Below are 25908 nucleotides of genomic sequence, written 5' to 3'. Positions count from 1 at the left end.
TTTCCCCTTCCGGAGTTCTGCTCATATCCCCAATAACGTGCATACAACAACCCCGATTAACTTCAGTTCAGACACAAACGTGACAATTTATAACTTTCTAGCTAATAAAAAACACCTTGTCGTAAAAATTCTCAACTAATTCCGACACTTCCGGTGCTATCATCCAACGTGATTTGCGGTAATTTCAGTAAACCAATGCAGAAGTGTCAACGATAGATTGGTGAGTTGCTTGAAAAGTATTCCACCTCAAAAAAGAATGAAATCCCAACTGCTAGACATAAGCGACAAATGAGCAACAATTGCACTTAATGGATTTATTGCCACGATGTGAGAAACAAATGCAGTGTCGCCTAACTAGCAGCGCAATGCTAGTTTGCAACCACCATAACTTAGCTAGCTCGCTAGGTACGTTAGCTCACGTAGCTTGTTTTGGTTAGCTTGTTAGCATGCTAACTGGTTAGATTTGACAGCAATCAAGGTTTGACATGGACATTTTAGCTAAGGTGCTGTTAGTTGGATAGCAACACAGTAGCTTGTTAGCTATACAATCTTTGAGTACCAGGTTATTAGCATCGCTAGTTAACGTTAGCTAGCTAGGTAAAGTTAGCTTAGCTACCGTGTGCATTGCTAGCTACTATAGTTGTCAACAGGAAAGACTTCCTACAAAAATAACTCAACTTAAGCGGTCATCTCCTAGTCTAACGTTGATATTGGTTAGAGAGAATGGAGAACCACCTTTGACGGTCCTGTTTTGTTTTGTTATACTGTTAATTAGGTACTATAGCTAACTACTCAAATTGCAATCTTGAGTTATAGTGACTCTAAAGCATAAATACAATGTGGCTCCAGCAAAGACTAAAGGGCCTACCAGGTCTGCTGTCAAGCAGCTGGGCTAGAAGAATGCTCATTGGACTGCTGTTTTTCCTAATCTTCTACTGGTACCTTAGCTCAGACGGCGCTTTGAGGTTGTTCAGTGGCTTAGGCCAGTCGGGCGGGCCAGCTGGACAATGCCTCCAGACTGAGATCCACAGGTGGAAGTCACTGGTGGACCGGGGCGAGGGAATCTACACTACTCCCCAGGAGAAAGCGGTCACGCCTTTCATCTCAGGTAACGGCCATTTCCTGGTGGACATTGACTCCAACAGACTGTGGGTGGCCTCGTCCTCCCAGCCCGGCTCGGCCCCAGTTTACCAGACTGAGTACTCACCCATAGTGGGCATCCACGTCCCGGGGAAGCGGGCCGAGGCGCGGGCCATCATGCTCTGGTTCCGCAAAGGGGCTGTCCTGTCCGTCCGCTGCGTCCTCCCAGGGGGAGGCGGCAGCTCCGGATCAGCCCGTCACTGCCTCATCATCCGAGAAGAGTTCATCGCCCACCGCAGCCGGCCCAATGTCTTCCTCCAGAGGATCCACATCAACAACCCCTCTGAGCGCGCCGCCACCCTGGAGGTGTCCACCGAAATGCCTTCGTTCGGGAGCAAGTTCTCAGCCGGTGTGGAGAAGGTGGAGGACAAGGAGGTAGTGCTGTCGTCGGGCCGCGTGGTTCTGCCGGAGAAGAACCAGATAGTGCTGGTGGTGGTGGCCACCAATAAGCTGGGCAGCCGCATCCAGGTGGCTGCCAAGTCAGAGTTTGCCGAGAATGTGTTGTCAGTGGTGTGGATGTCGGAGCCCATTGAGTCGGCCAAGCTGGAGGAGACCTTCACCAGGCTCCGAGACGGGGCCAAGAAAGAACTGGGAGAGCTGCTGAGGGCCAACATAGAAGATCTGGTCCAGGACCACCAACAGGCCTGGATGGACCTCTTCATCTCTGGTGAGTGAATACAAAGTCGAGGCTGAGATGCCATGCCTTTTGTGTTGCAGTGCAGAATGACGTTGTGGTATTTAGATAACTCTCACATGCTTTCTCATAGACTGTACAGGATGAAACAATTATTGGATGGTATTTGCATGCTACCTGATTATGATGAATGACTTGGCTAATGAATGATGTAGTTCTAGATCAAATTACTATAGAGCTGGGCGATATGGACAAAATTCCATATCGTGGTAAATCAAAGAAAAAAATAAAATAAATTGCGATGCGATACATTAAAGAGATATCACAATAAATGTTACTATTTTGCTCAATAACAAATACAATGCCATTATTTTGAATGGACATTTACAGGGCTCTAGACAATTTTTTGCCCCCAGTGCCAAGTAAGACTGAGATGGTAGCCTATGATTAAAAAAAAGTCTGCTTAAAAAATATTAAAATAACACATAGTGTTGATCCCATGTTTTATGGGCTGAAATAAAAGATCTCATAAATGTTCCATATGCACAAAAAGCTTATTTCTCTAAAATGTTGTGCACAAATTTTGTTTACGTCCCTGTTAGTGAGCATTTCTCATTTGCGAAGATAATCCATCCACCTGACAAATGTGGCATATCAAGAAGCTGATTAAACAGCATGATCATTACAAAGGTGCACCTTGTGCTGGAGACAATTAAAGGCCACTCTAAAATGTGCAGTTTTGTCACACAACATAATGCCACTGATGTCTCAAGTTTTGAGGGAGTGTGCTATTGGCATGCTGACTGCAGGAATGTCCACCAGAGCTGTTGCCTCCAGCGTTGTTTTAGAGAATTTGTCTGTACGTCCAACCGGCCTCACAACCGCAGACCACGTGTATGGCGGCATGTGGGCGAGCAGTTAGCTTATGTCAACGTTGTGAACAGAGTACCCCTATGGTGGCGGTGGGGCTATGGTATGGGCAGGCATGAGCTACGGACAATGAACAGAATTGCATTTTATCGATGGCAATTTAAATGCACAGAGATACCGTGACGAGATCCTGAGGCCCATTGTTGTGCCATTCATCTGCCGCCATCAAATCATGTTTCAGCATGATAATGCACGCCCCCCCCAATACAATTAATTCCATTCCCCACCCCCAAGAACCCCCCAATGCACCAACAACCAAGAGAATGAACTAAAGAGAAAAAAGGAAAAGACAGAAGAAAACAGCAAACAACAAAGCAATTTTCTTTTTACAAAATAATACATTTTAAACTAAGGACATCAAGGACAACTGAAATCTAACAGCAATGGCAACTGTATATGTTTGTGTGCATGTCTGGCACTATTACATGTATGTGTGTGTTCTTGTATGTGTTTATTTGAATGAGAGTGTGTGTATATTGTGACGGCCCTGAATTCTTCTGAACCGTCTGTGCTTCTCCTTCCAATAGGGCGCTTCCCCTTTCATTCCCAATTAAATATCCAGCATCAGCTGCCCAAAAGTGGGGTTGTGATGGAGACGTGAATGAGGATGTGTTCAACCCTCAGTTCCGAAGCTTCTCTATTCCGTTTGTTTTGTTGCTTTTAAAAGTGTGTTTTGTAGCCTAATAGCAAGTTTACCCAGGATCGGATCCACTCTTTGCATCCGTGGACTACACCTCTCCGTTGTTCTTCGTGGCCTTGTTGTTCTTCGTGGCCTTTCTCCGCTGGAGATCTGTTGGCGGATTGGATTGTCTGACTGACTGACTGACTACAACCTTTTTGTATACATTATTTCATTTGTTTTGGTGTGATGTATACCCTGATGATTTATGTAGTTAGTTGTAGTTGAGGACATATTAAGAGTTGATACGCTTGATAGTTGTGTGATAAAATAATTGTTATTTTGATTGTATGATTTGATACTGGGTTCACGCTACACTTTTATGAACGGACAAAGATTGCGTGACTAAGGTCACTTGAGTTCCCTGAACTTCTTTACCGGGCTGGACTCTTTTAGGCCCGAGGTACAGGACTTTTCTGGAGGAACCAGAGCTCATTATTTGTTATATTGTTATGTGTGTGTGATCATTTATGTTGGTAATACAACCCACGCAAAAGAATACAGTTGTTTTTGAAGTTCTATTCAATGTTTTAAGGGTTTATGAAAAGTGTATTTCCATCCTGACTTTTACATAAGTCTTTTGTATTGGTGTAGACTTGACGGACCAGATGGGACTCATTCCCTCCCAAACCAAAAGCAGAACCCAATGTTTTCTCTGGTAGGCACAACCTACCTGGCACCCATATAAATAATAACCTCAAGTCAAAACCGTTACATAAAAAATGGCGCCCCAGATGGGACCTAAACATTGAGAACTAACCAAAGCAAATATTTTGTGTGGAATTAAAACAATGGATTCACCCCAAGAAAATGTGCTCATCCATATCCTACCTGTCAATGGGAATACACAGGGCCATTCTGACCATCAAGCTGACAATACAAATCATAATGTGAATGGAGATAATGTAGTTTATTTGGGCCAGAGCCCTGGGAATCTGAATGCTCGGTCTGGACCACAGGCCACAGGAGGTCTAACCAGTTACTCACTTATTGACATGGATCTGTGTGGAAGTACTGAGCTAGCCCTCCCTCTGACGCCCACCCTTCCTCCATTGTCTGGTTTATCTCCAGAGGTTGTAGTCTTACAACTTCAAGGTGACATCCTTGATATTCGTCGGACTCAACATCTCAACTCTAATCCACCATAAATTCAAATGTCTGAGTGAAGAGCAACAACAGAGTGCCATGGAATTCAGAAACTCACTGAGCACTCTAACCCACTTGCTGACAGAGCTCAGTGAGAGTGGAAGACGGGATGTTACTGGTGCCATGGGTAGGCAGTTTGACTATCAACGAAACCAACTCACTGCCACTCTCCAGTGGCGCCTCCAACATCATCACACTGAGGACGTTAATTCTGTTTTTTCTCCCCTGGTTAAAACTGTAGACCACTTGCAGACAGAGCTCTTTAATTGTGTTGAAATGTTGGATGTGTCTGACATGGCCTCCATTAGGCACAACTCCTTGCACAGAGTTTCTCTGGTGTCCACTTCTGTTCAGACCACTGAGGGCCAAGCTGGCACCTCAGAACAGCTAAGACAAGGCCATGCTGCAGCCACACCTTGCAGGATGCAATCCACCATGCATCCTGGTGTTCATTTTCATGGTCCGATAACTCCCTCACCCTCTACTTCCTCAATCCCTCCTAGTTCTTTTGTTCATGGTGATTTGAGTAGACGTCATGTGGGAGCAATGCCCATTAAATTGCAATTTCCCACCTTTGGGAAAAAGGATGACAGTCCTGATCCGCAAATGTATCTGGAAAGATGTTGTGACTTTCTTGCACTCAATCCCCTGGCTGACGAAGAACTCCTTGCCACATTGAGGAATGTGTTGCATGGGACAGCTCGAGACTGGTGGGATGTGGCCCGTCTCACCACTACCTCCTGGGCTGACTGAGGCCAAGTTTTCCTCTGCATTTCTGTCTGAGGACTACACAGATGAGCTGGCAGACAGAGTCAGAAATCAAGTGCAAAGAGAAAGAGAGTATCCGTGACTTTGCATACGGTTACCACTCCCTGTGCAGAAGGTGGAAACCTGGCATTGAGGAGGAAGAGGTCATTAAGTTGATCTTGAAGAACATCAACCCACTACTAGCCAGTCAACTCCGAGAAAGAGTCACCACTGTCGATGGACTGGTTCGACTGGGACAGCAGTTCGAGGAGGACAGAGAATGCAAACAGCAATATGAACAGAGAAAGAAACAGACACCCAAACAGTTACCCAAGCCAGACCATAAACAGCCAGATTCTCCAGCCAAGACCCCTCCCATGTTCTGTTGGAGATGTAGCCAAAAGGGACATTCTTCAGCCACATGTCCAAGATTGTATCAAGTAAACCCTTCCAGAAACCACAAATCACAACAGGCCAACACACCGAACTCCCTTCGCAGGAACGACCATCCTACTCTGGGTGCTTTGACCAGAGCTGAAATCCCAAGAGTCACTGCCTACGCCCCCCCCCCCCCCCCCCCCCCCGCCATCCCCTTTTCAGTTTATACCACACCAACTGGTGTTACCCCTGTCCATAGGCCCATGGACAGGAAGAGCCATCCTGGACATCGGGTCATCCTACACACTGCTCAATGAGAAACTGTGGAAGGAGGTTAAAGGTCCACAATACAACTTGAAGCCGTGGACAGAAGGTCCACTGTATCTGGCTGACGGTGCCTCTAACGAGCCTCAACCCCGGATCCGGGATCACCCCCCACCCCCCCCACACTGATTAGCATCGCTAGCATAGCGTCACAATTAAATAGTAGCATCTAAATATCATTAAATCACAAGTCCAAGCCACCTAATGAAAGATACAGATCTTGTGAATAAAGCCACCATTTCAGATTTTTAAAATGTTTTACAGGGAAGACACAATATGTAAATCTATTAGCTAACCACGTTAGCAAAGGACACGATTTTTTTACTCCCAACAGCTTTTTCCTGCGTCAGTAGCTATCACTAATTCGACTAGATAAAAATATATATAGCCACTAACCAAGAAACAACTTCATAATATGACAGTCTGATAACATATTTATGGTATAGCATAGTTTTTTTTGGGAAAAATGTGCATTTTTCAGGTATAAATCACAGTTCTACATTGCAGCTGCAATCTGAAATAGTGCTGACCCAGCCAGAACAATTACAGAGACCAACGTCATATAACGAATTACTCATCTTAAAACATTTCAGAAAAATACACAGCGTACAGATATTGAAAGCCCAACATCTGGTGAATCCAAACAATATTTCAGATTTATTAAATGTTTTATAACGAAAACAAAATGTAGCGCTAAATTAGCATAGCTATACAAGGCAGATTCGGCTAGGCGCCCACGGTCAGTTCACATGCACAACAGATATGATATAACATCGTAAATTGGGTCTTACTATGGCTGATCTTTCATCAGAATGTTGATCAAAGTGTCCTTTGTCAAGATGAGTCGTTGGTTCCGTTCAGAAATCTTCCTTTCCCACTCCATTTAGCACAGGTACCGGTCGAGTGGCACAGATCTCTCAAATGTAAATAAATTGTGACAACGGAACACCGCAAAACTCCCAAAAAAATTCAAATAATCTGATTAAACTATATTGAAAAAACATACATTACGATGATATGGTCACATGTATCAAACAAAATTCGACACGGAGATAGTTTTCATCCATAACGCCAGCAAAACAGTACACAATCGCAGCTCCAACTCGTGCGAATCAGCAAACCGGAAGTTGTCGGTCACGCCAAAGAAATAGGTCTTATTTCACGTCAGTACCAGATAAACAAAGAATTTCTCCTCTGACGTCCTCTTGACACCCAGAGGAAGGCGAATGAGGTGTGTTTCGGGTCATAGGGGGCACGACCATATATAGGCAGAGCTTTGAAGCCAGCATAACACATCTTGATTTTATGTTCTTGGTCATGGAAAGTGCTGTGAAATGACTTCTGTATCACTCAGAGACAAAATTGAAACGGTTTTAGAAACTAGAGATTGTTTTCTTTCCAATGGTATTATTTATATGCATGTAGTAAGAGCAATAATTGAATAAGAGGCAGTTTAATCTGTTGAGCAAATTATGCTAATGGGAAAATAGCACCCCCTGTATTCTCAAGAAGTTAAAGGTCCACAATACAACTTGAAGCCGTGGACAGAAGGTCCACTGTATCTGGCTGACGGTGAGGCTAAACGACCACTTGGATGGAGTGAGGTGGAGTTCCGCCTGTGTAACCGCTCCTATACGATTCCTTCTGTTACCCTACAAACCAAGAACCTTGCTTTTCCTGTCGTGTTGGGAATTGATTTCATGTACTTCAGTGGTGTCCAGATTGATATCGCACACAATTGCTACTGGTTTCCATACAATCCGAGCAAGAAGCATTTCTTCCAATCAGAAGCTACAAAGTTACATGATTGGGGTCCAAATGTGTCAGGCTTCTCTGCCGTTGCTCTTGTACCACTAACCCTTGGTAATCCTTCTGATGATCTCCATTTACAGGCTTTGAGAAGAGCTCAGCTGGAACAGCCAGAGGAGTTAAGGCTGTTGGAACAGCTGCAGAATAATGCTGCTGTATGTACTTCAAAGCTAGGACGCACCGGGCTCCTGAAGCACAAAATATTCCTTACACAGGAAATGCCGATCAAGCAAAAGCCATATCGTTTGTCCCCAGCGACGCTAATCATCCAAAAGGGACTCATTAATGATATGTTGACACAAGATATAATTGAACGTTCCTCTTCTCCCTGGGCTGCTCCTGTTGTCCTCATCCCAAAAAAGACTGTTGGTCTTAGATTTTGTGTGGATTATAGGAAGACTATAGGAAGACCAACAATGTAAGCTACCGGAGACACAACTCTCATCTGGCTATACCTGCTGAATGGGGCTTACAGTAGATTTAGATTCACCACCAGCAATAGCTTTGGTAGTTTTGCTTGAAATAATATATGGTCATTTTTAGATGTACAGGTTAAAGATTAAAATGTCATAAGGACAAAAGTCACTTTTGCAAGGTGCACTGCTTGGCCGAAGAGAAGATCACTCTGTAAAAACTTCCAAACGTTCAAAACCATTCGATTTTGAGATGGGGTGGTAAAATCCAAAGTTGTGCTATATATTCATTGCCTATGTCATGGCTAATTTGTAAACAAATATTGATACATTACTAGCTAACACTTAATCTGCAAAATTACAAGTTAATTAGTGGGTGATTGTGATTTCAGAACCAAAGTGCGGGGACAAAAACCATAGGCTACAATCTGATAGTGTTAGTGGGGTGGTAGATGCCTAGTCTCCCTTAAGGGGCCTACATAGTACATATATTATTTACACCCACGCACACATGTCAGCTCAGAGAGGCCCAGCTCATGAGCGCCATCAGCAGATTTTAATTTATAATGGAACATTAATGTGTTTATGCAACAAATGGTAGTGCATCGAACCGAATTGCACCGATTCGTTCGCTAATCAAACTGAATCGTTTAAACTAAAACATATTGTTCCTGTGTTGATTTGTATCGAATCATCTAGATAAATGGGCACGTTCACATCCCAAATATATCAGGAGGTCTAGGCTGATGTCCTACAAAAACTTTACAGCGCTAGGCCTAGGCTACTTGGCTCTGCTCATTGGGCGCATCAAATAACATTTTATTGGTCACATACACATGATTTGCAGATGTTATTGCGGGTGTAACGAAATGCTTGTGCTTCTAGCTCCGACAGTGTAGTGATGTCTAACAAATTACATAACATGTACCCAATACACACATCTAAGTAGGAATGAATTAAGACTATATACATATGGACGAGCGACGTCAGAGCGGAACGGACTAAGATAGTATAGAATACAGTATGTACTTATGAGATGAGTAATGCAAGATATGTAAACATTATTAAATGAATGAGATACTATAGAATAGTATAGAAAACAGTATATACATATGAGATGAGTAATGCAAGATATGTAAACATTATTAAATGAATGAGATACTGTAGAATAGTATAGAAAACAGTATATACATATGAGATGAGTAATGCAAGATATGTAAACATTATTAAATGAATGAGATACTGTAGAATAGTATAGAAAACAGTATATACATATGAGATTAGTAATGCCAGATATGTAAACGTTATTAAAGGGACAAGTCTTCCATTCCTTAAAGTGGCCATTGATTTCTAGTCTATGCCTATAGGCAGCAGCCTCTAAAGTGCTCGTAATGGCAGTCTGATGGCCTTGAGATAGAAGCTGTTTTTCAGTCTCTCGGTCCCAGCTTTGATGCACCTGTACTGACCACGCCTTCTGGATGATAGCGGGGTGAACAGGCAGTGGCTCGGGTGGTTGATGTCCTTCATGATCTTTTTGGCCTTCCTGTGACAACGGGTGCTGTAGGTGTCCTGGAGGGCGGGTAGTTTGCCCCCGGTAATGCGTTGGGCAGACCGCACCACCCTCTGGAGAGCCTTGCGGTTGCGGGATGTGCATTTGCCGTTGCAGGCGGTGATACAGCCCGACAGGATGCTTTCAATTGTGCATTTGTAAAAGTTTGTGGGTTTTAGGTAACAAGCCAAATTTCTTTAGCCTCCTGAGGTTGAAGAGGCTCTGTTGCGCCTTCTTCACCACACTATCTGTGTGGGTGGTCGATTTCAGCTTGTCAGGGATGTGTACGCCAAGGAACTTGAAGATTTCCACCTTCTCCACTGTAGATAGGGGTTGTGCAATCCCCCCCCCCCCATCTACAGTTTCCTGAAGTCCACAATCATCTTCTTTGTTTTGTTGACATTGAGTAAGATGTTTTTTTCCAGGCACCACACTCCTAGAGCCCACACCTCCATGTAGGCTGTCTCGTCATCATTGGCAATCAAGCCTACTACTGTTGTCGTCTGAAAACTTGGCCGTCATGGGTGAACAGGGAGTACAGGAGGGGACTGAGCTCGCACCCTTGTGGGGCCCCAGTGTTGAGGATCAGCGGAGTGGAGGTGATGTTTTCTACCTTCACCACCTGGGGGCGGCCCATCAGGAAGTCCAGGACCCAGTTGCACAGGGCGGGGTTCAGACCCAGGGCCTTGAGCTTAATGATGAGCTTGGAGGGTACTGTGGTGTTGAATGCTGAACTGTAGTCAATAAACAGCATTCTTACATAGGTATTCCTCTTGTCCAGATGGGATAGGGCAGTGTGCAGAGTGATGGCGATTGCATCGTCTATTGGGGCGTTAAGCAAATTGAAGTGGGTCTAGGGTGGCAGGTAAGGTAGAGGTGGTATGATCCTTGACTAGTCTCTCAAAGCACTTCGTGATGACAGAGGTGAGTGCTACAGGGCGATAGTCATTAAGTTCAGTTACCTTTGCCTTCTTGGGTCCTGGAACAATGGTGGCCATCTTGAAGCATGTGGTGACAGCAGACTGGGATAGCGAGAGATTGAATATGCCCGTAAACACACCAGCCAGCTGGTCTGCGCACGCTCTGAGGATGCGGCTAGGGATGCCATCTGGGTCGGCATCCTTGCGAGGGTTAACATGTTTAAATGTTTTACTCACGTCGGCCACGGAGAAGGCGAGCCCACAGTCCTTGGTAGCGGGCCGCGTCGGTGCACTGTGTGCCACCGAAGAATGTGTTTAGCCTGTCCGGTCTCGGCAACTTGGTTGGTTTTCCTTTTGTAGTCCGTTATTGTCTGTAGTCCCTGCCACATACGTCTCATGACTGAGCCGTTGATTTGCGACTCCACTTTATCTCTATACTGACGTTTAGCTTGTTTGATTGCCTTGCGGAGTGAATAATTAGGCTGTTTATATTCTGCCATATTACCAGTTGCCTTGCCATGGTTAAATGCGGTGCTTCGCGCTTTCAGTTTTGCACGAATGCTACCATCTATCCACGGTTTCTGGTTACGGTAGGTTTTACAGTTACTGGTTAGGGTGGGTACTACATCTCCAATACACTTCCTTATAAACTCAGTCACCGTGTCGTTGTATGCGTCTAGATTATTTTCACAAGCTACCTGGAACATATCCCAGTCCACGTGATCAAAACAATCCTGAAGCGTGGATTCCAATTGGTCAGACCAGCGTTGAATAGTACGAAGCACGGGAACTTCCTGTTTGAGTTTCTGCCTATAGGACGGGAGGAGCAAGATGGAGTTGTGGTCAGATTTGCCAAAAGGAGGGCGCGAAGAGCATTGTAAGCATTCCGGAAGTTTGAATAGCAATGGTCGAGAGTCTTAGTAGCGCGAGTAGTACAGTCAATATATTGATAGAACTTCGGCAGCCTAGTCCTCAGATTTGCTTTGTTAAAATCCCCAGCTACAATAAATGCCGCCTCAGGATATGTGGTTTCCAGTTTGCATAAAGTCCAGTGAAGTTCTTTGAGGGCCGTCAAGGTTTCGGCTTGAGGTGGGATGTAAACGGCCGTGGCGAGAATTGTCTTGGGAGATAATATGGTCAGCATTTAATTGTGAGGTATTCTAGGTCGAGTGAACAAACGTACTTGAGTTCCTGTATGTTCTTGGAATTACACCATGAGTTGTTAATCATGAAACACACCTTCTGCATCCCGGAGAGATATTTATTCCTGTCTGTGCGATGTACTGAGAATTCTGCTGGGTTTACCGACTCCTACAGAGTATCCCAGGAGAGCCATGTTTCTGTGAAACAAAGTATGTTACAGGCCCCGATGTCTCTCTGGAAAGAAATCCTTGCATCAAAACCATACTAACTACAGCCTACTCTGGTTGTAAAGTGGTGCCATGAACTCCATATTAAGAGGTGAGAAATGCATTCTATACTCATTACTCTTTTTTCCGTAGTAGCATTTTGAGCAACGGTCATATGCTTGTGCTTCTCCTCCGTGCACACAATGGGGAGAGGGAGTGGCTCGCTCACACAGCAGCTAACAGCTAAAAGGGGACAGGCAGACACTTTCATAGCAGTAATCATCATAATTTGTAGGCTATTACTGTTGACCAAATAATGTTTTTAGAACAATCTACAGGAACGTTGTGTTGCAAAATCACAGAACGTTACCGATGCACAATGCAATGTAAGAGGAAGGCAATGTCGGTTTCTGTAATTTTTGTTTTGTTGTCCCAGCTCTACTGTGCGTCTTTCTTTTAACTGGGTTATTTGTATTAGAGGTCGACCGATTATGATTTTTCAACGCCGATACCGATTTATTGGAGGACCAAAAAAATATTATTTTTTATATATATTTTTTAATTATTGTTATTTTTTATTTATTTTTATTTAATTTTTAAATTAAAATTTGTAATAATGACAATTACAACAATACTGAATGAACACTTATTTTAACTTAATATAATACATCAATAAAATCAATTTAGCCTCAAATAAATAATGAAACATGTTCAATTTGGTTTAAATAATGCAAAAACAAAGTGTTGGAGGAGAAAGTAAAAGTGCAATATGTGCCATGTAAAAAAGCTAACGTTTAAGTTCCTTGCTCAGTACATGAGAACATATGAAAGCTGGTTGTTCCTTTTAACATGAGTCTTCAATATTCCCAGTTAAGAAGTTTTAGGTTGTAGTTATTATAGGAATTATAGGACTATTTCTCTCTACCATTTGTATTTCATATACCTTTGACTATTGGATGTTCTTATAAGCACTTTAGTATTGCCAGTGTAACAGTATAGCTTCCGTCCCTCTCCTCGCCCCTACCTGGGCTCGAACCAGGAACACAAGGGGAACAACTACTCCCAAGTCTCAGAGCGAGTGACGTCAGCAATTGAAACGCTATTAGCGCGCACCCCGCTAACTAGCTAGCCATTTCACATCGGTTACACCAGCCTAATCCGGGGGTTGATAGGCTTGAACTCATAAACAGCTCAATGCTTGAAGCATTGCGAAAAGCTGCTAGCAAAACGTACGAAAGTGCTGTTTGAATGAATGCGTACGATCCTGCTGCTGCCTACCATCGCTCAGTCAGACTGCTCTATCAAATATCAAATCATATACTTAATTATAACATAACACAAAAATACGAGCCTTTGGTCATTAATATGGTCGAATCCAGAAACGATCATTTCGAAAACAAAACGTTTATTCTTTCAGTGAAATACGGAACCGTTCCGTATTTTATCTAACGGGTGGCATCCCTAAGTCTAAATATTGCTGTTACATTGTACAACCTTCAATGTTATGTCATAATTATGTATAATTCTGGCAAATTAATTACGGTCTTTGTTAGGAATAAATGGACTTCACACAATTCGCAACGAGCCAGGTGGCCCAAACTGCTGCATATACCTTGACTGCTTGCACGGAACGCAAGAGAAGTGACACAATTTCCATAATAATAAGAAATTCATGTTAGCAGGCAATATTAACTAAATATGCAGGTTTAAAAATATATACTTGTGTATTGATTTTAAAGAAAGGCATTGATATTTATGGTTAGGTTTGGTGCAACGACAGTGCTAAATCATCACCCGTTTGGCGAAGTAGGCTGTGATTCGATGAGAAATTAACAGGCACCGTATCGATTAAATGCAACGCAGGACACGCTAGATAAACTAGTAATATCATCAACCATGTGTAGTTAACTAGTGATTGTGAAGATTGATTGATTGTTTTTTATAAGTTTAATGCTAGCTAGCAAACTTACCTTGGCTTCTTGCTGCCCTCGCGTAACAGGTAGTCAGCCTGCCACGCAGGCTCCTCGTGGAGTGCAATGTAAGGCAGGTGGTTAGAGCGTTGGACTAGTAACCGGAAGGTTGCAAAAACGAATCCCCGAGCTGACATGGTAAAAATCTGTCGTTCTGCCCCTGAACAAGGCAGTTAACCCACCGTTCCTAGGCCGTCATTGAAAATAAGAGTGTGTTCTTAACTGACTTGCCTAGTTAAAAATACTTAAAAAAATCGGTGTCCAAAATACCAATTTTTAATTGTTATGAAAACTTGAAATCGGCCCTAATTAATCGGCCATTCCGATTAATCGGTCGACCTCTAATTTGTATGACTTGTTCTGGCAGACCACGTGGAGATGCACCTGTTTTATAATGGTTGCAGAGATTGTGGTGCCTACAATGGTGCGGCTTGGTGCCTTAGTACAAGGATTGATATTCTGATAGGTCATCGGTCAGGGGCTCAGGTATTTCTCTTAGCCCTAGCTATTGTAGCATGTCTAGAAGGCATGTGCAACTAGCTCAGGATGTCTATTTCTAGTCCACAGGATGAGAGAGGATGTCCTTTTATGTTCAACCTGTGGGAGTTGTGCAAAAATTGCTCTCATTGTCCTGCAACGTCACATAGTTTAGTTTCATATTTTTACAGTGGGGAGAGGGAGGGAGTGAGAGTCAGCAGCCGACAGCGAAACAGGAACCGGCAGATACTTTCATAGCAGGAATCAACATAATGCATAACTTTTTTTATTTGTCTTGCGTTGTTGGTGGTAGGTGCACTTGATTCAGAAGCCCTTCGCGCCGGGTAGGCAAAGTGTTCCCATTTTGAACCATTTAATTTGTCTGAAGGGACAAACGCCGCCTACCCTGAAGACCAGGAGAGCTGTGGTTAAATCAAGTGCGTCTCCTCCACTGTCCAATCCGATAGCTCAAACCACTGTGCCTACGGCTTCCACAACCCTACAGGCACGGCAAAGTTTGATACTAGCCTACGTGAGATTTCCTAACTTTTAAAAACATGACCAGAGAGAGACTGTAAAAGAATACAGCAAAGAGCTGCTATTTTATGAGTGAGTTCATGTTTAAGTTTTTATTCAGCACTGCTGCTCTCTCCCTCCCTCCGCTGAGACTGACCATCAGATGCAGGTACCCATCAGTCCTGCAAAATAGAAACGCTAATTATTTCCATTTATGCTGTGATTAATGTATTAGGCCTACTGCCAAAACCTCATTCCTATAGAACTGTTTTATTCAGTTAAGGAATGTAGGCCTACGCTACATTAAGTCATGTTTATAGAAACATTTGCCTGCTTTTTGACTGCTAAAGTGATCTTGACTCAAAGGTTGGTGACTTCTGAGCTACAGGAACGTTGTGTACCAAAAATCACCCCAAACAATTCAGACTGCTTCGGTAGTAAGAAGGCAATCTCTGTTAACTTTTGCAGAGGCATCAGCTATTCTTCCTAGGGTCCACAAAAATAGAAAACACCAAACATTACAAGTAAAACACTGATAGACAAGGACAGCCACACTTGAAATACAACAAAAAATAATACAACTACAACAATTGTGTGTGTGTGTGTGTGTTTGTTTCTGTGTGTGTATCCCCTTCACAGTCCCCGCAGTTCCATGAGATGTTCTAGAATGTCGGTGTCGCTACTTTTCAGTTGATCGTCCCAGCTCTACTATGTTGACCTATTCTGTTCCCACATCTGCTGTGTGTGTCTGTCCTGCAGGGGTGGAGATGCGTAAGATCACCGACGCACACACGCCATCCAGCGCCACGGTCAACACCACGCTCTACTACGTCCTCTCGGCCTCGCCGGCTCCCCTGCTGGACCGCCGTCTTGGCACTGAGGAGCGCGCCCGTCTGGAGTCCAGCCTCAACTACGCCGACCACTGCTTCAGCGGGCATGCCACAATGCACGCTGAGAACCTGTGGCCGGAGCGGGTCAGCAGCGTGGCCCAAGTCCTGCAGCTGGTCAACCTGTGGACCCTTACCCTGCAGAAAAGGGGCTGCAAGGTGCTGGTGGCGGCGGGCGCCCATGGCGTTATGCAGGGTGCCGTGCTCAGCTTCGGAGGCCTCTCATTCAACGAAAACCACTTGCAGTTCCAGGCGGACCCGGACGTGCTGCACAACAGCTACGCGCTGCGGGGAATCCACTACAACCAGGACCTGATCAACTTAGCTGTGCTGCTGGACTCCGAGGGCAAACCCTTTCTGCACGTGTCAGTCAAGCCCCAGGAGAAGCCCGTGGCACTGTACGCCTGCGAGGCGGGCTGCCTCAACGAGCCGGTGGAGCTGACGTCGTCGCTGGTGGAGGCCAAGGGCCACGTGTTCCCTGTGATGGTGACGCAGCCCATCACGCCGCTGCTCTACATCTCCACGGACCTGCGCCACCTGCAGGACCTGCGGCACACGCTGCACCTCAAGGCCATCCTGGCGCACGAGGAGCACATGGCCAAGCAGTACCCCGGCCTGCCCTTCCTCTTCTGGTTCAGCGTGGCTTCACTCATCACCCTCTTCCACCTCTTTCTCTTCAAGCTCATCTACAATGAGTACTGCGGCCCCGGCGCCAAGCCTCTCTTCAGGAGCAAGGTATAAAAACACAAACACAACTACTTTGAACTGATGAACAAAAAACTGTCCACAACAAACTGATTTGAACTGATGAACAACAAAACTGTTAGTTGTCCTCTTCTCAATTTGTTTTTTTTATGTGTGGTGGCGAGAATTCTCTTTTTCTTTAATGCCTCTTCGGGTGTCTGTCTTAGCAGAGATATAGTTTGGATTTGTGTGTGGGATGTTGTCTTTGGAGTTGATTTGCATAATTGCTCTGCACCCCCTCACCCATTTTCCTGCTCTCCTCTGTACAAACCAGAAATGATTTGGTGTGTTGTCGTTTTCTATGTATGAATGGAATCAGTTTGAGGAGTCATTTGACGACAAATTATCTAATTGGAAAGTAATGCACAATATTTAGTGGAAATTATTGACACCCTTGTTAAAGATAACCCTCGTTAAAGCAATAATCACTGTATAAAATAAATAACTCCCAATACTGAGCTATATCGTATGCTCAACAAAATTGGGAGGTTGTATTATTTTTATATTAATACAGTTGCTCAGAGATTTTGTTTCACAAGTCATACTTTTTTTTCTCTCAAAATGAGTCCTAAATTATTGACTTCCCTAAAGATTCTTATAAATAAAGTAGTCAAAAGTTTAGAATTTGGTCCCATATTCCGAGCATCCAATGACTACATCAACCTTGTGAATCTACAAACTTGTTGGATGCATTTGAAGTTTGGTTGTGTTGCAGATTATTTTGTGCCCAATAGAATATGAATGGTAAATAATGTATTGTGTCGTTTTGGAGTCACTATTATAAATAAGAATATAATGTTTCTGAACACTTCTACATTAATGGGGATGATTACGGATAATCCTGATTGAATCGTGAAGTTACAGAGGGTCAAAGATCATACCCCCAAGACATGCTAACCTCTCACCATTACCTATAACTGGAGGTTAGCATGTCTTGGGGGTATGATCTTTAACCCTCTAACTTTCTCACTCAACATTATTCACGATTCATTCAGGAGTATCCGTCATCATGGTAGCATCAACATTAATGTAGAAGTGTTTAGAAACATATTCACAATAAAAGTCACTCCAAAATGACACAATACATCATTTATTATTCATTTCTGTTGAAAACAATCTGAAACGCAACCAAAACGAGCTGCAAATGCATCCGACAAGTTTGTAGAGTCACAAGCTTGATGTAATCATTGCGTGCTAGGAATATGGGACCAAATACTAAACTTTTGACTACTTATTTATTATTTCTATGAATAATTAGGGGTGTCAATCATTTTGACTCCTACCTCTTTGAGACGAAAAACAATTGTACTTGTTAAACATTTGCTCAGAGAAAAATAAGTTGCATTAGTATAATATAATCTCCCCCCCCCCCCCCCCAAAAAAATGTTGCATACAATTAAAATAATAATAATTAATAATAAAAATAAAAACTCAGTATTTGAATGATTTATTTTATACAGTCATTATTGCTCATCTTTATCAAGGATGTCAACCATTTCAGACCCCACTATTTTTTGCAGTGACTAGCCTTTTAAGCCTGTATATGAGATATGCACATTTGATTAGAAAACTTCTATGTCATTGAACGCAGCAGTATAAGGAGTCCTCATTTAAGATGGCGGACCACAAAATCCCAGTTCTGTTACTGAAGCTTTAACTATATGCACTAGCGTTGACATAAAACTAGTATCGTGTTAAGGAAAAAACAAAACATGAAGCGGACTTCATTTCTCGAGAATAACTGTCCTAATGTTGAGAACCAAATAAGTAGGTTTTTCAAGGACCATAGTTTCATCATTTTCATGTTTTCTTTTTTGCCATGGATCTGGTATCGTAGTATTGCAATACTGGTGTTGTGACAACCCTTACATACACTAATGCATCAAATATAGTCTTGTTTCCTGATGCAAGTTGTTTTAGTCCATCGGTTTCAGAAACAGTGCAAGCAACCTCCTTTTGTTGTACCTTATCAGAGAGGATGAGGCAAAGTGAGGGGGTTTACTCCAACCAAAATCTGTCCACGTCAAAGCAGATCGTTCATTATTAATCACGTGGAGTTTTTGTGTGAGGGCTAATGAGTGTCGAATTTAGTCTAGTTAAAATTCATGCGTGAGACTTATTTCATCTAATAAGGTTTCGTAATGCTTAGGTTGTTACAAGTGTACTGATATCAAAGACGTGACTTTGAGAAAATACACTTTATATCGGAGTTGTCCCGGTTGAAGTTCGAGGCTAGCATAGAACCTCTCTCCATTGAATAAAGGCGGTTGACGTCACCTCATCAAATCTAAATCAAATTGTATTGGTCACGTACACATTTAGTCGCTGTTATTGCGGGTGTTCAAAAAAATATTTAAATAATAAGATGTATCCACCAATCCAAAGTCAGGAATAGGCGGGAGCTTTGACAGCCTGCCGTTCCGCTCTGTGGACAATGAATCCCATTGTTAGTGGAGACACGAGTATCTCGTCATTTTCTCCATTATCTTTGACCTTATAAATATTTCCAAATGTAGGCTGTAGCTTTTCCTGTCCGTGTGGATGCAAACGAGGTTTCCCCCCAACCTTAAGCCTCTGGTATAGCTAATGATGTGTTTTGTTTAAGCTCAGTTCCCCCTTTGTTCAATCCCTTTACTGGTGCCTTCAAGTCTCTCAATCAACAATTGTGCGAATGTGGGTTTTGAATCTTTTCAGTTCTGTTCGCTTCAGTACTATCCTAATTTCTACCACCTCGATTTGACACGCGGCATAATAATTTCAGCCTGAAATTACTGAGCACAGATTGACCCAAGGTTGAGCTTCTTGTGGTCCGCTATCTTAAATGAGGACTCCTAATACTGGTGCATTCAATGACACAGAAGTTTTCTAATCAATTGTACATGTCTCATATTAGACTACAGGCCTAAAACACTAGTCGTTGCAAATTATAGTGGGGTCTGAAATTCTAGGCTTTGTCTCAAAATGAGAAAGAAAATATGCCCATCAGGCATTTAGCCAAAGAGAGACCAAAACTGGAAAACGCTAACGTGTTAAACGAGGTGGTACTAGTCTGGGAATTTTCCAAAAGCTTCTTGATACTCATCTATCTACAGTATTTGAGGCAAAATTAGATGTGTGTTTGAAATAATGGGCACTACAAAGGATGGACATTTCTACTGTAAGTGGTTGTGCTTTGATTAACTATGACTGAGCGCCGCCAACTAATCTCTTTTCGCCGTGTGGCATCGTTTTGGTTTGTCTGTATTTTTTTGGATGGTGTTTTCTTTTGTTTCACTCTGATTAAATTGACAGGAGGACTTGGTCTCTATTTGATATCCAATCTAACAATAAGCTTGCTGTTTACTCATACCCATGTGTGTATAGGCACTCATCCTATCCCCAACCGACTTCTAGCTCCTAGGCACTTGTAGAGATTTCTGACAGTTCCAGTAGCTCCACATTGTCTTCTGATAGGCCAGGTGGAATTTCTGCCATATTTCTTACACCTTTCCAATCCTCTCAGATCACCACATTTGCCCTGGGGTTAGAAGCTCAACCTTGGGTCGATTTGGGATTGGGGTAAATCCATATGAATTCAATCACTTTTTGACAGCATCCTTTTTGATTTAAACAAAACGTTGCATATATGTTTGTCCATGGCAGGGCTGGCGTTATGGGCGTTATACCTCCTCACTCGTCCAAATTCAATATTGATCATTTATCTGACCGCGCTCAGACAGAAAGACGCATCAATCTCAGTTAAAGCATCCGGGCGAGTGAAACAGCGCCCTCTGTCTCAGTATGTGTAGCCCATGTATCTGATGCTTTCTGGACCAAAAGAGTATAGCATGTCATACAGAGAGAGAGGCAACGCGAGAGAGCGGTCACTCTTGCCAAAATCTGTACAATGCGTTTCTATGGGAATAATATGCAGACCTAAGCTTTTCGCCTGCCTTCCCACCTTTGGGACAAAGATTCCCATTGTTAGGGCGGAGACATGAGCATCTCATCATTATATACAGATCTCTGATTTGAGTGAGGGGAGGAGGGGGGAGAGAGGGGAGGGTCATTGTTCCTGTGTAATGTCTGAGTGTGCATCACACATATGCACACCTGCTGTAGAAAAAGGTATAAGGAAATTAAACTGTTCCACGAAAATGTGCACATTAATTACTGGCATGTAGATCGGTAGAAATTGTAGGATAAATTGTAAGCTTCCTCAAACTTGAAACTTCTGAGCTGCGTATAGTCTTTACTATTACACCCATTTAGAACATGCGTGCAAGCGCATGCACACACAGGAGGTCCTGGGGAAAAATGGGCGAGCCTATGGAAATCAAATGCCCGTCCAACTGATTCATTCTGGCCCATGGAACAATTGTCAGAAAGTGACTTTTTGGACCTGAATGCCAAACCATTCAGGAGATACAGGTGCTCAAAGTTGAACCATTTTGCATACCCTATCATATCCATGTCTTCATCACTGGATAATATAAACAGTTCAGTTTGATATCATTTAAAACCTTACAAACAGGGTTTTCAAACTTATAATTTCTTGAAAATCATGTTTTTAATTAGAAAATATATTTTGTTTTACATTTAACGTAAATTATCTGAAAACGCATAAACATACATTTCTCATTTGGATAGGTTGTAGCTTAGACCTGACTTTATATCATCTGGGGTTTTTGTGTTGTGCCCTCCATCTGTTGAGACACAACATGCTCTTGAATACAGGGTGGGTGTAATTTCAATCATATAAATCAAATTTATAGAATGGACCTATCCCTTCAGACCACTGCGATTTAGCTGGTACACCATTGAAATGTGAATGTACATTTTAACTTCTAATTACTACCACAAAGATGTCTGCTAGTCTACCCACCATCGAACGTCAACTTAAATGGTCATGTCTATTCTATTATCTATATTTCTATGATTTCAATTGGTTTTCTATGGAGGATTGACTGTATAATTTAAAACGGATATTCCCATTCAAGTCAACATTCTCTGATGTGTAGACCTCCAACCATCTTTGTGGTGCCATTTAAAAGTTGATATTTTAATTATATTCCCATTTTAGTACATTTATCAGCCCAAGCATGACACCCACCGTGTATTCAAGAGCATGTTGTGTTTCAACCGATGCCGGAAACAACACAAAAACCTCAGATGTCAAATGGGCTCTAAGCTACAACCTATGCAAATAGGACAAAAATCTGAGTTTACACGTTATTGGATAATTGACTTAAGGTTAAATTATTATTTTTTTATTGAACATTTTCTTAAATAAATTATGGAACAGTTTGACAACCTATTTGTACGTTTTTAAATGACATAAATCTCAACCGTTTATCTTTTCCAGTGATAATGACATGGATGTCTTATGGTATGTGAAATCAGTCAACTTTGAGCACCATTATCTCTTGAATGTTTTGGCATTCATGTCCGAAAGGTCACTCTCTGATCACTTCTACAATGGGCCAATATGTATGGACGGTTTTGTTCAAATCAAAAGGTGCTATCAAAAAGTGATTTAGTTCAAATGGATTTGTCTTGCATTTCCTGTTTGCTCTTCCTGTTTATAACCCTCCCCTTTAACCTCACCAGGTGACGAAGCCAAGTGAGGAAATGGAAGCTTAGGAAGCAGCCATGACATCACAGGTGCAGAGTAGCAGCCAGCGAAATACATTGCCATAAAGTGTGTTACTGTTCATGTCATTATTTGACAATGATATTTGTGTTGATGGTCAACATGTTGATTTGACTTTCGACATGTTGGAGCTGAATTCAGAGAAAAGCTCACATCGCCTGATGACTTCTTTCATTGGCAAGGCTAGTGAAAGTCTGTCATTCTTTACAATGCTTCCATTCATTTTGGCAGGACGACCTGTCGGTTTGAATGAATACTATCATCAAAAACTATGGGTGAAAGATGCCAACCGATTGGTTGTCACTCACTGGCAAAACTCCAAATGGAGGCTCAGGTCTCAAAGGTTGAAGTATGAGCGTGATTGAAAGGAATTGTCTTTTCTTTCACATTATTGGTCCTGTTGGTAAATGTTAATATCCATCATTGCTTTCTTACTTGGAAGTCTAACATGGTCTAAAATGATTGTATTGGTAAAGGCAAAAGTTCCACTATCTAGCTTTCACCAATGTTGTTGTTACAGGGAATGGGGGGATGGATTTTCAAATAATTTAAACAGGTCAATTTCCTATACCCCTCTAGTCTATTTTCTGCAAAGCCTAATATAGTCAAAATTAAGTATTAAAAAAATCTGAGGATCAACTTGTTGCCGAGCAAGTGTCAATTTAGTCTTAAGACCCATTGATATCAAACTGATGCTAAATTAGCAGGTCCGTCCGGCAGTGTGCATTGGGTGTTAATTTCCTAGTGGAGTCTGCCACTCAATGCACTTCTTCAAGACCTCTGCTTCTGAACACCAAACATTGCTAAGGTGACTCAAATATATTCACTTCCTGATCTATTCCTGTCCCTTTACGGAAGATGTAGTAGTCATAGAAGTAGAATCCTAGAATAGGGATAATATTTATATGGTTCTAGTCACTGCTTTGTGCTGTTTCTACCATATAGAATTCTGGAATATGTGAGTTTTCCCTTCCCTTCCCTGTTTTTCATGACATCTCATGACTGAAATGATTGGCACCCTTCATAAAGATGAGCAAGAAATTATATAAAATAAATACATATACTGAGCTATATTGTATTTGCATTTTTTGTTGAAATTATATTTTATACTAATACAATTTCTCTGAATTTTGTTTTTCTAACAAGTAATACAAAATATATAAAAGATGGGTCAATTTTTGGCACCCCTGTTTTCAATACCCCGGCACCCTCCCCTTGTGAGGATAACAGCACTGAGCCTTTTTAGGTACTGGGTTATTTTCTGTGTATCACATCCTCCTTTCAATACCAAACCCACCACTGGTGTGTGTGGCCAAAGAGCTCTATTTGCATGTCATCTGAACATAGCACCGGTTCCAATCCAAGTCAGTGCCAATGCCGTTTAACAAACTCCAGGCGTTTACATTTATTGAATGACATGAAAATTAGAGCTCTTTGGTCACGCACACCAGTGGTGGGTTTGGTGTCAAAAGAAGGCTGTGATGAGCAGAAAATAACCTCATACCTCCTGTAAAATACGGTGGTGGATCTTTGTTATGGGCCTATTTTGCTTCCACTGGTTAGGGCCAACGGCATCATGGACTTTACCCAGTACCAGGACATTTTAGCCAAAAACCTGGTTTCCTCTGCCAGGAGGCTAAAACTTGGCCACAAGGGGATCTTCCAGCAAGACAATAACCCCAAGCACACATCAAAATCCACAAAGAAATGTTTAATTGAACACTAAAATGTTTTATTGCAATGGCCATCGCAGTCTCTGGACCCCATTGAAAACCTGTGGTATGAATTGAAGAGGGCAGTCCATAAGCGCAGACTAAGTATATCAAGCTCTAGACTCTATTATGCAAATTCATCTACCATGATTGAGTGAATTTATGTGCTTAATGTTGTTTTTAAATACTCCAAAATTACTAGATAGACTGAGTCTACCAATCCGATTTGTTGTGAAGTGTGAATTGTTTTCTTGAGTTCATATTTATTTTTCATCTTTGTTCATATAGAATTTAAGGGCTTTTTTGAATCCATTATTTTGATTGTAACTAACTACTGAGTGTGCCTTTTTTTAAATTAATTTATTCTGATTACACCTATAGTTTGGTTGGATTGTACTTGAATATGATGTGATTTGAGAGAAAATGTATGTGTATGTTATTGTAAATTGATTTGGATAAATTACAAATGTATACATAAAGACTTTGAATTATGATGTAAATTTGTTATATTAAAGTATGCTGTCAGAGAAATTGTTAAACTACTTTGTCAAATCTATGAAGTTATATTTGTATTCAACAGTGATTGACTTGGTCCGGAGCTGTCCGGAACGTTGTACCGGCAGTTCTAGGTTTGGGGGAATTGCGTACCTTCTCCTCTATTAAAAACAAGGTAGCCTTCTCCTCTATTAAAAACAAGGTAGCCTATCGCTGGCCCAGATTCACACACCGAGGTAAAAAAAAAAAAAAAAAGTCTGATCAAAGATTAATGAATAGCAATGGAGAGTGTCATTCATTTCCTCATTCCGCTTTGTTCCTGTTTATTTGCCTCTAGTATGTGAATCTGTGAAAGACAGTATGTTGTTCGAGATTGCGCAGATTGAAAATGTGCCAGACTGAATGACATGATGCGCTGTTCCAAGTTGTCAAATGAGGGTTTGTAAGGTCATGGAAATTAGTTAAATAATGTAATTCATGAAAGCACACTTTTAAATATAAACTACATATCAGCCATTATCGAAATGACCCTAACGTGTATGTCTGTCGTGCTGTTTGTGTGCCAGTGTGAGTGGTCCGTTGCCCGAGGAGAGGGAGCGCGACATTTCAGCAGCAGGTATAAAATAATGACAGACAGACCTAACTAGATCACCAATTCAAAACGTAAATGTAGCAGTTATCTCGCTAGGTAATTATAGTTACCTAAGTATTCATTTAATTGTTGCCTTTCCACCGGCACTGTAGAGCCTAAATAAATATGCACCGTTGGAAAGCTGGGATTCCCCTCTATTAAATACTAGTCATGTAATTGCGACAACGTTAAAAATATAAGAATAGCGTAATTGACAAATAACTTGCTGTGCATAGATCTCCCCCGAAACATTATATATAAAAACATGTCTAGTTAGTTAGCTTGATTTGAAGCAGTGGCTTGTATTCCTGGATGCCAGGGGAAGCCAGGCATCCACATTTTTTTTTAAATAAAATAATTTAGCTTTCGTCTCTCTGATTTCATAATTTAACTTCAATTCGCAAGAAGCTGAATGTATCTCACAGGAGAAATATTCCTGAGCATCAAAACAGAACCCCTTTGTCTCTACATATAGGCCATCTATCTGATGCTGTCTGGTCCAAACGAGTATGGTAGCGTTGAAGACAAGGAAAGCCAGCGAGCATTTTGCCTCACTTGATTAAAAAAAAAAGTATAAAAAGATCTGCATTGAGCTGAAACTGGCGCACCAAAAAAAAGTGTCAAGGGAAGCCAGCTTGGATTTTGAACCCATTGAGAGCATAAATAATTGACAGGAAAACTTGCATCTCGTTGTATATTGTTTTTTTTCTGGTGGCTTTCCTAAATTAGCCATGGATGGAGATAGGGATTTAGACTTTTTACTTAATTCTCAGTACTGGCCAATGATTATAACGTCGATTCTGATCCAATGATTAATTCGTACATT

General features: G+C 42.0%; 1 protein-coding gene across 1 annotated transcript; it reads left to right on the top strand.

Moving 5' to 3' along the window:
• The first annotated feature begins 188 nt into the window (after window positions 1-188).
• Window positions 189-24706, top strand: kiaa2013 (KIAA2013 ortholog). The gene is made up of 3 exons (XM_039010411.1): window positions 189-1807; window positions 15741-16603; window positions 22202-24706. The coding sequence occupies exons 1-3, from the start codon at window positions 838-840 to the stop codon at window positions 22232-22234; spliced, it is 1866 nt and encodes a 621-aa protein (XP_038866339.1). The 5' UTR covers window positions 189-837; the 3' UTR covers window positions 22235-24706.
• Window positions 24707-25908: the final 1202 nt, after the last annotated feature.

This window comes from Salvelinus namaycush, chromosome 16, assembly GCF_016432855.1.
Source record: "Salvelinus namaycush isolate Seneca chromosome 16, SaNama_1.0, whole genome shotgun sequence".
NCBI classification, from domain to species: domain Eukaryota; kingdom Metazoa; phylum Chordata; class Actinopteri; order Salmoniformes; family Salmonidae; genus Salvelinus; species Salvelinus namaycush.
This window is presented reverse-complemented; position numbering and strand designations above follow the sequence as displayed.

Coding starts and splice junctions, on each gene's coding strand:
- kiaa2013 (XM_039010411.1), top strand. CDS start 838: ATGTGGCTCCAGCAAAGACTAAAGGGCCTACCAGGTCTGCTGTCAAGC. Junction 1,808..15,740: donor GATGGACCTCTTCATCTCTG/GTGAGTGAATAC, acceptor TCTGTCCTGCAG/GGGTGGAGATGCGTAAGATC. Junction 16,604..22,201: donor AGCCTCTCTTCAGGAGCAAG/GTATAAAAACAC, acceptor TAACCTCACCAG/GTGACGAAGCCAAGTGAGGA.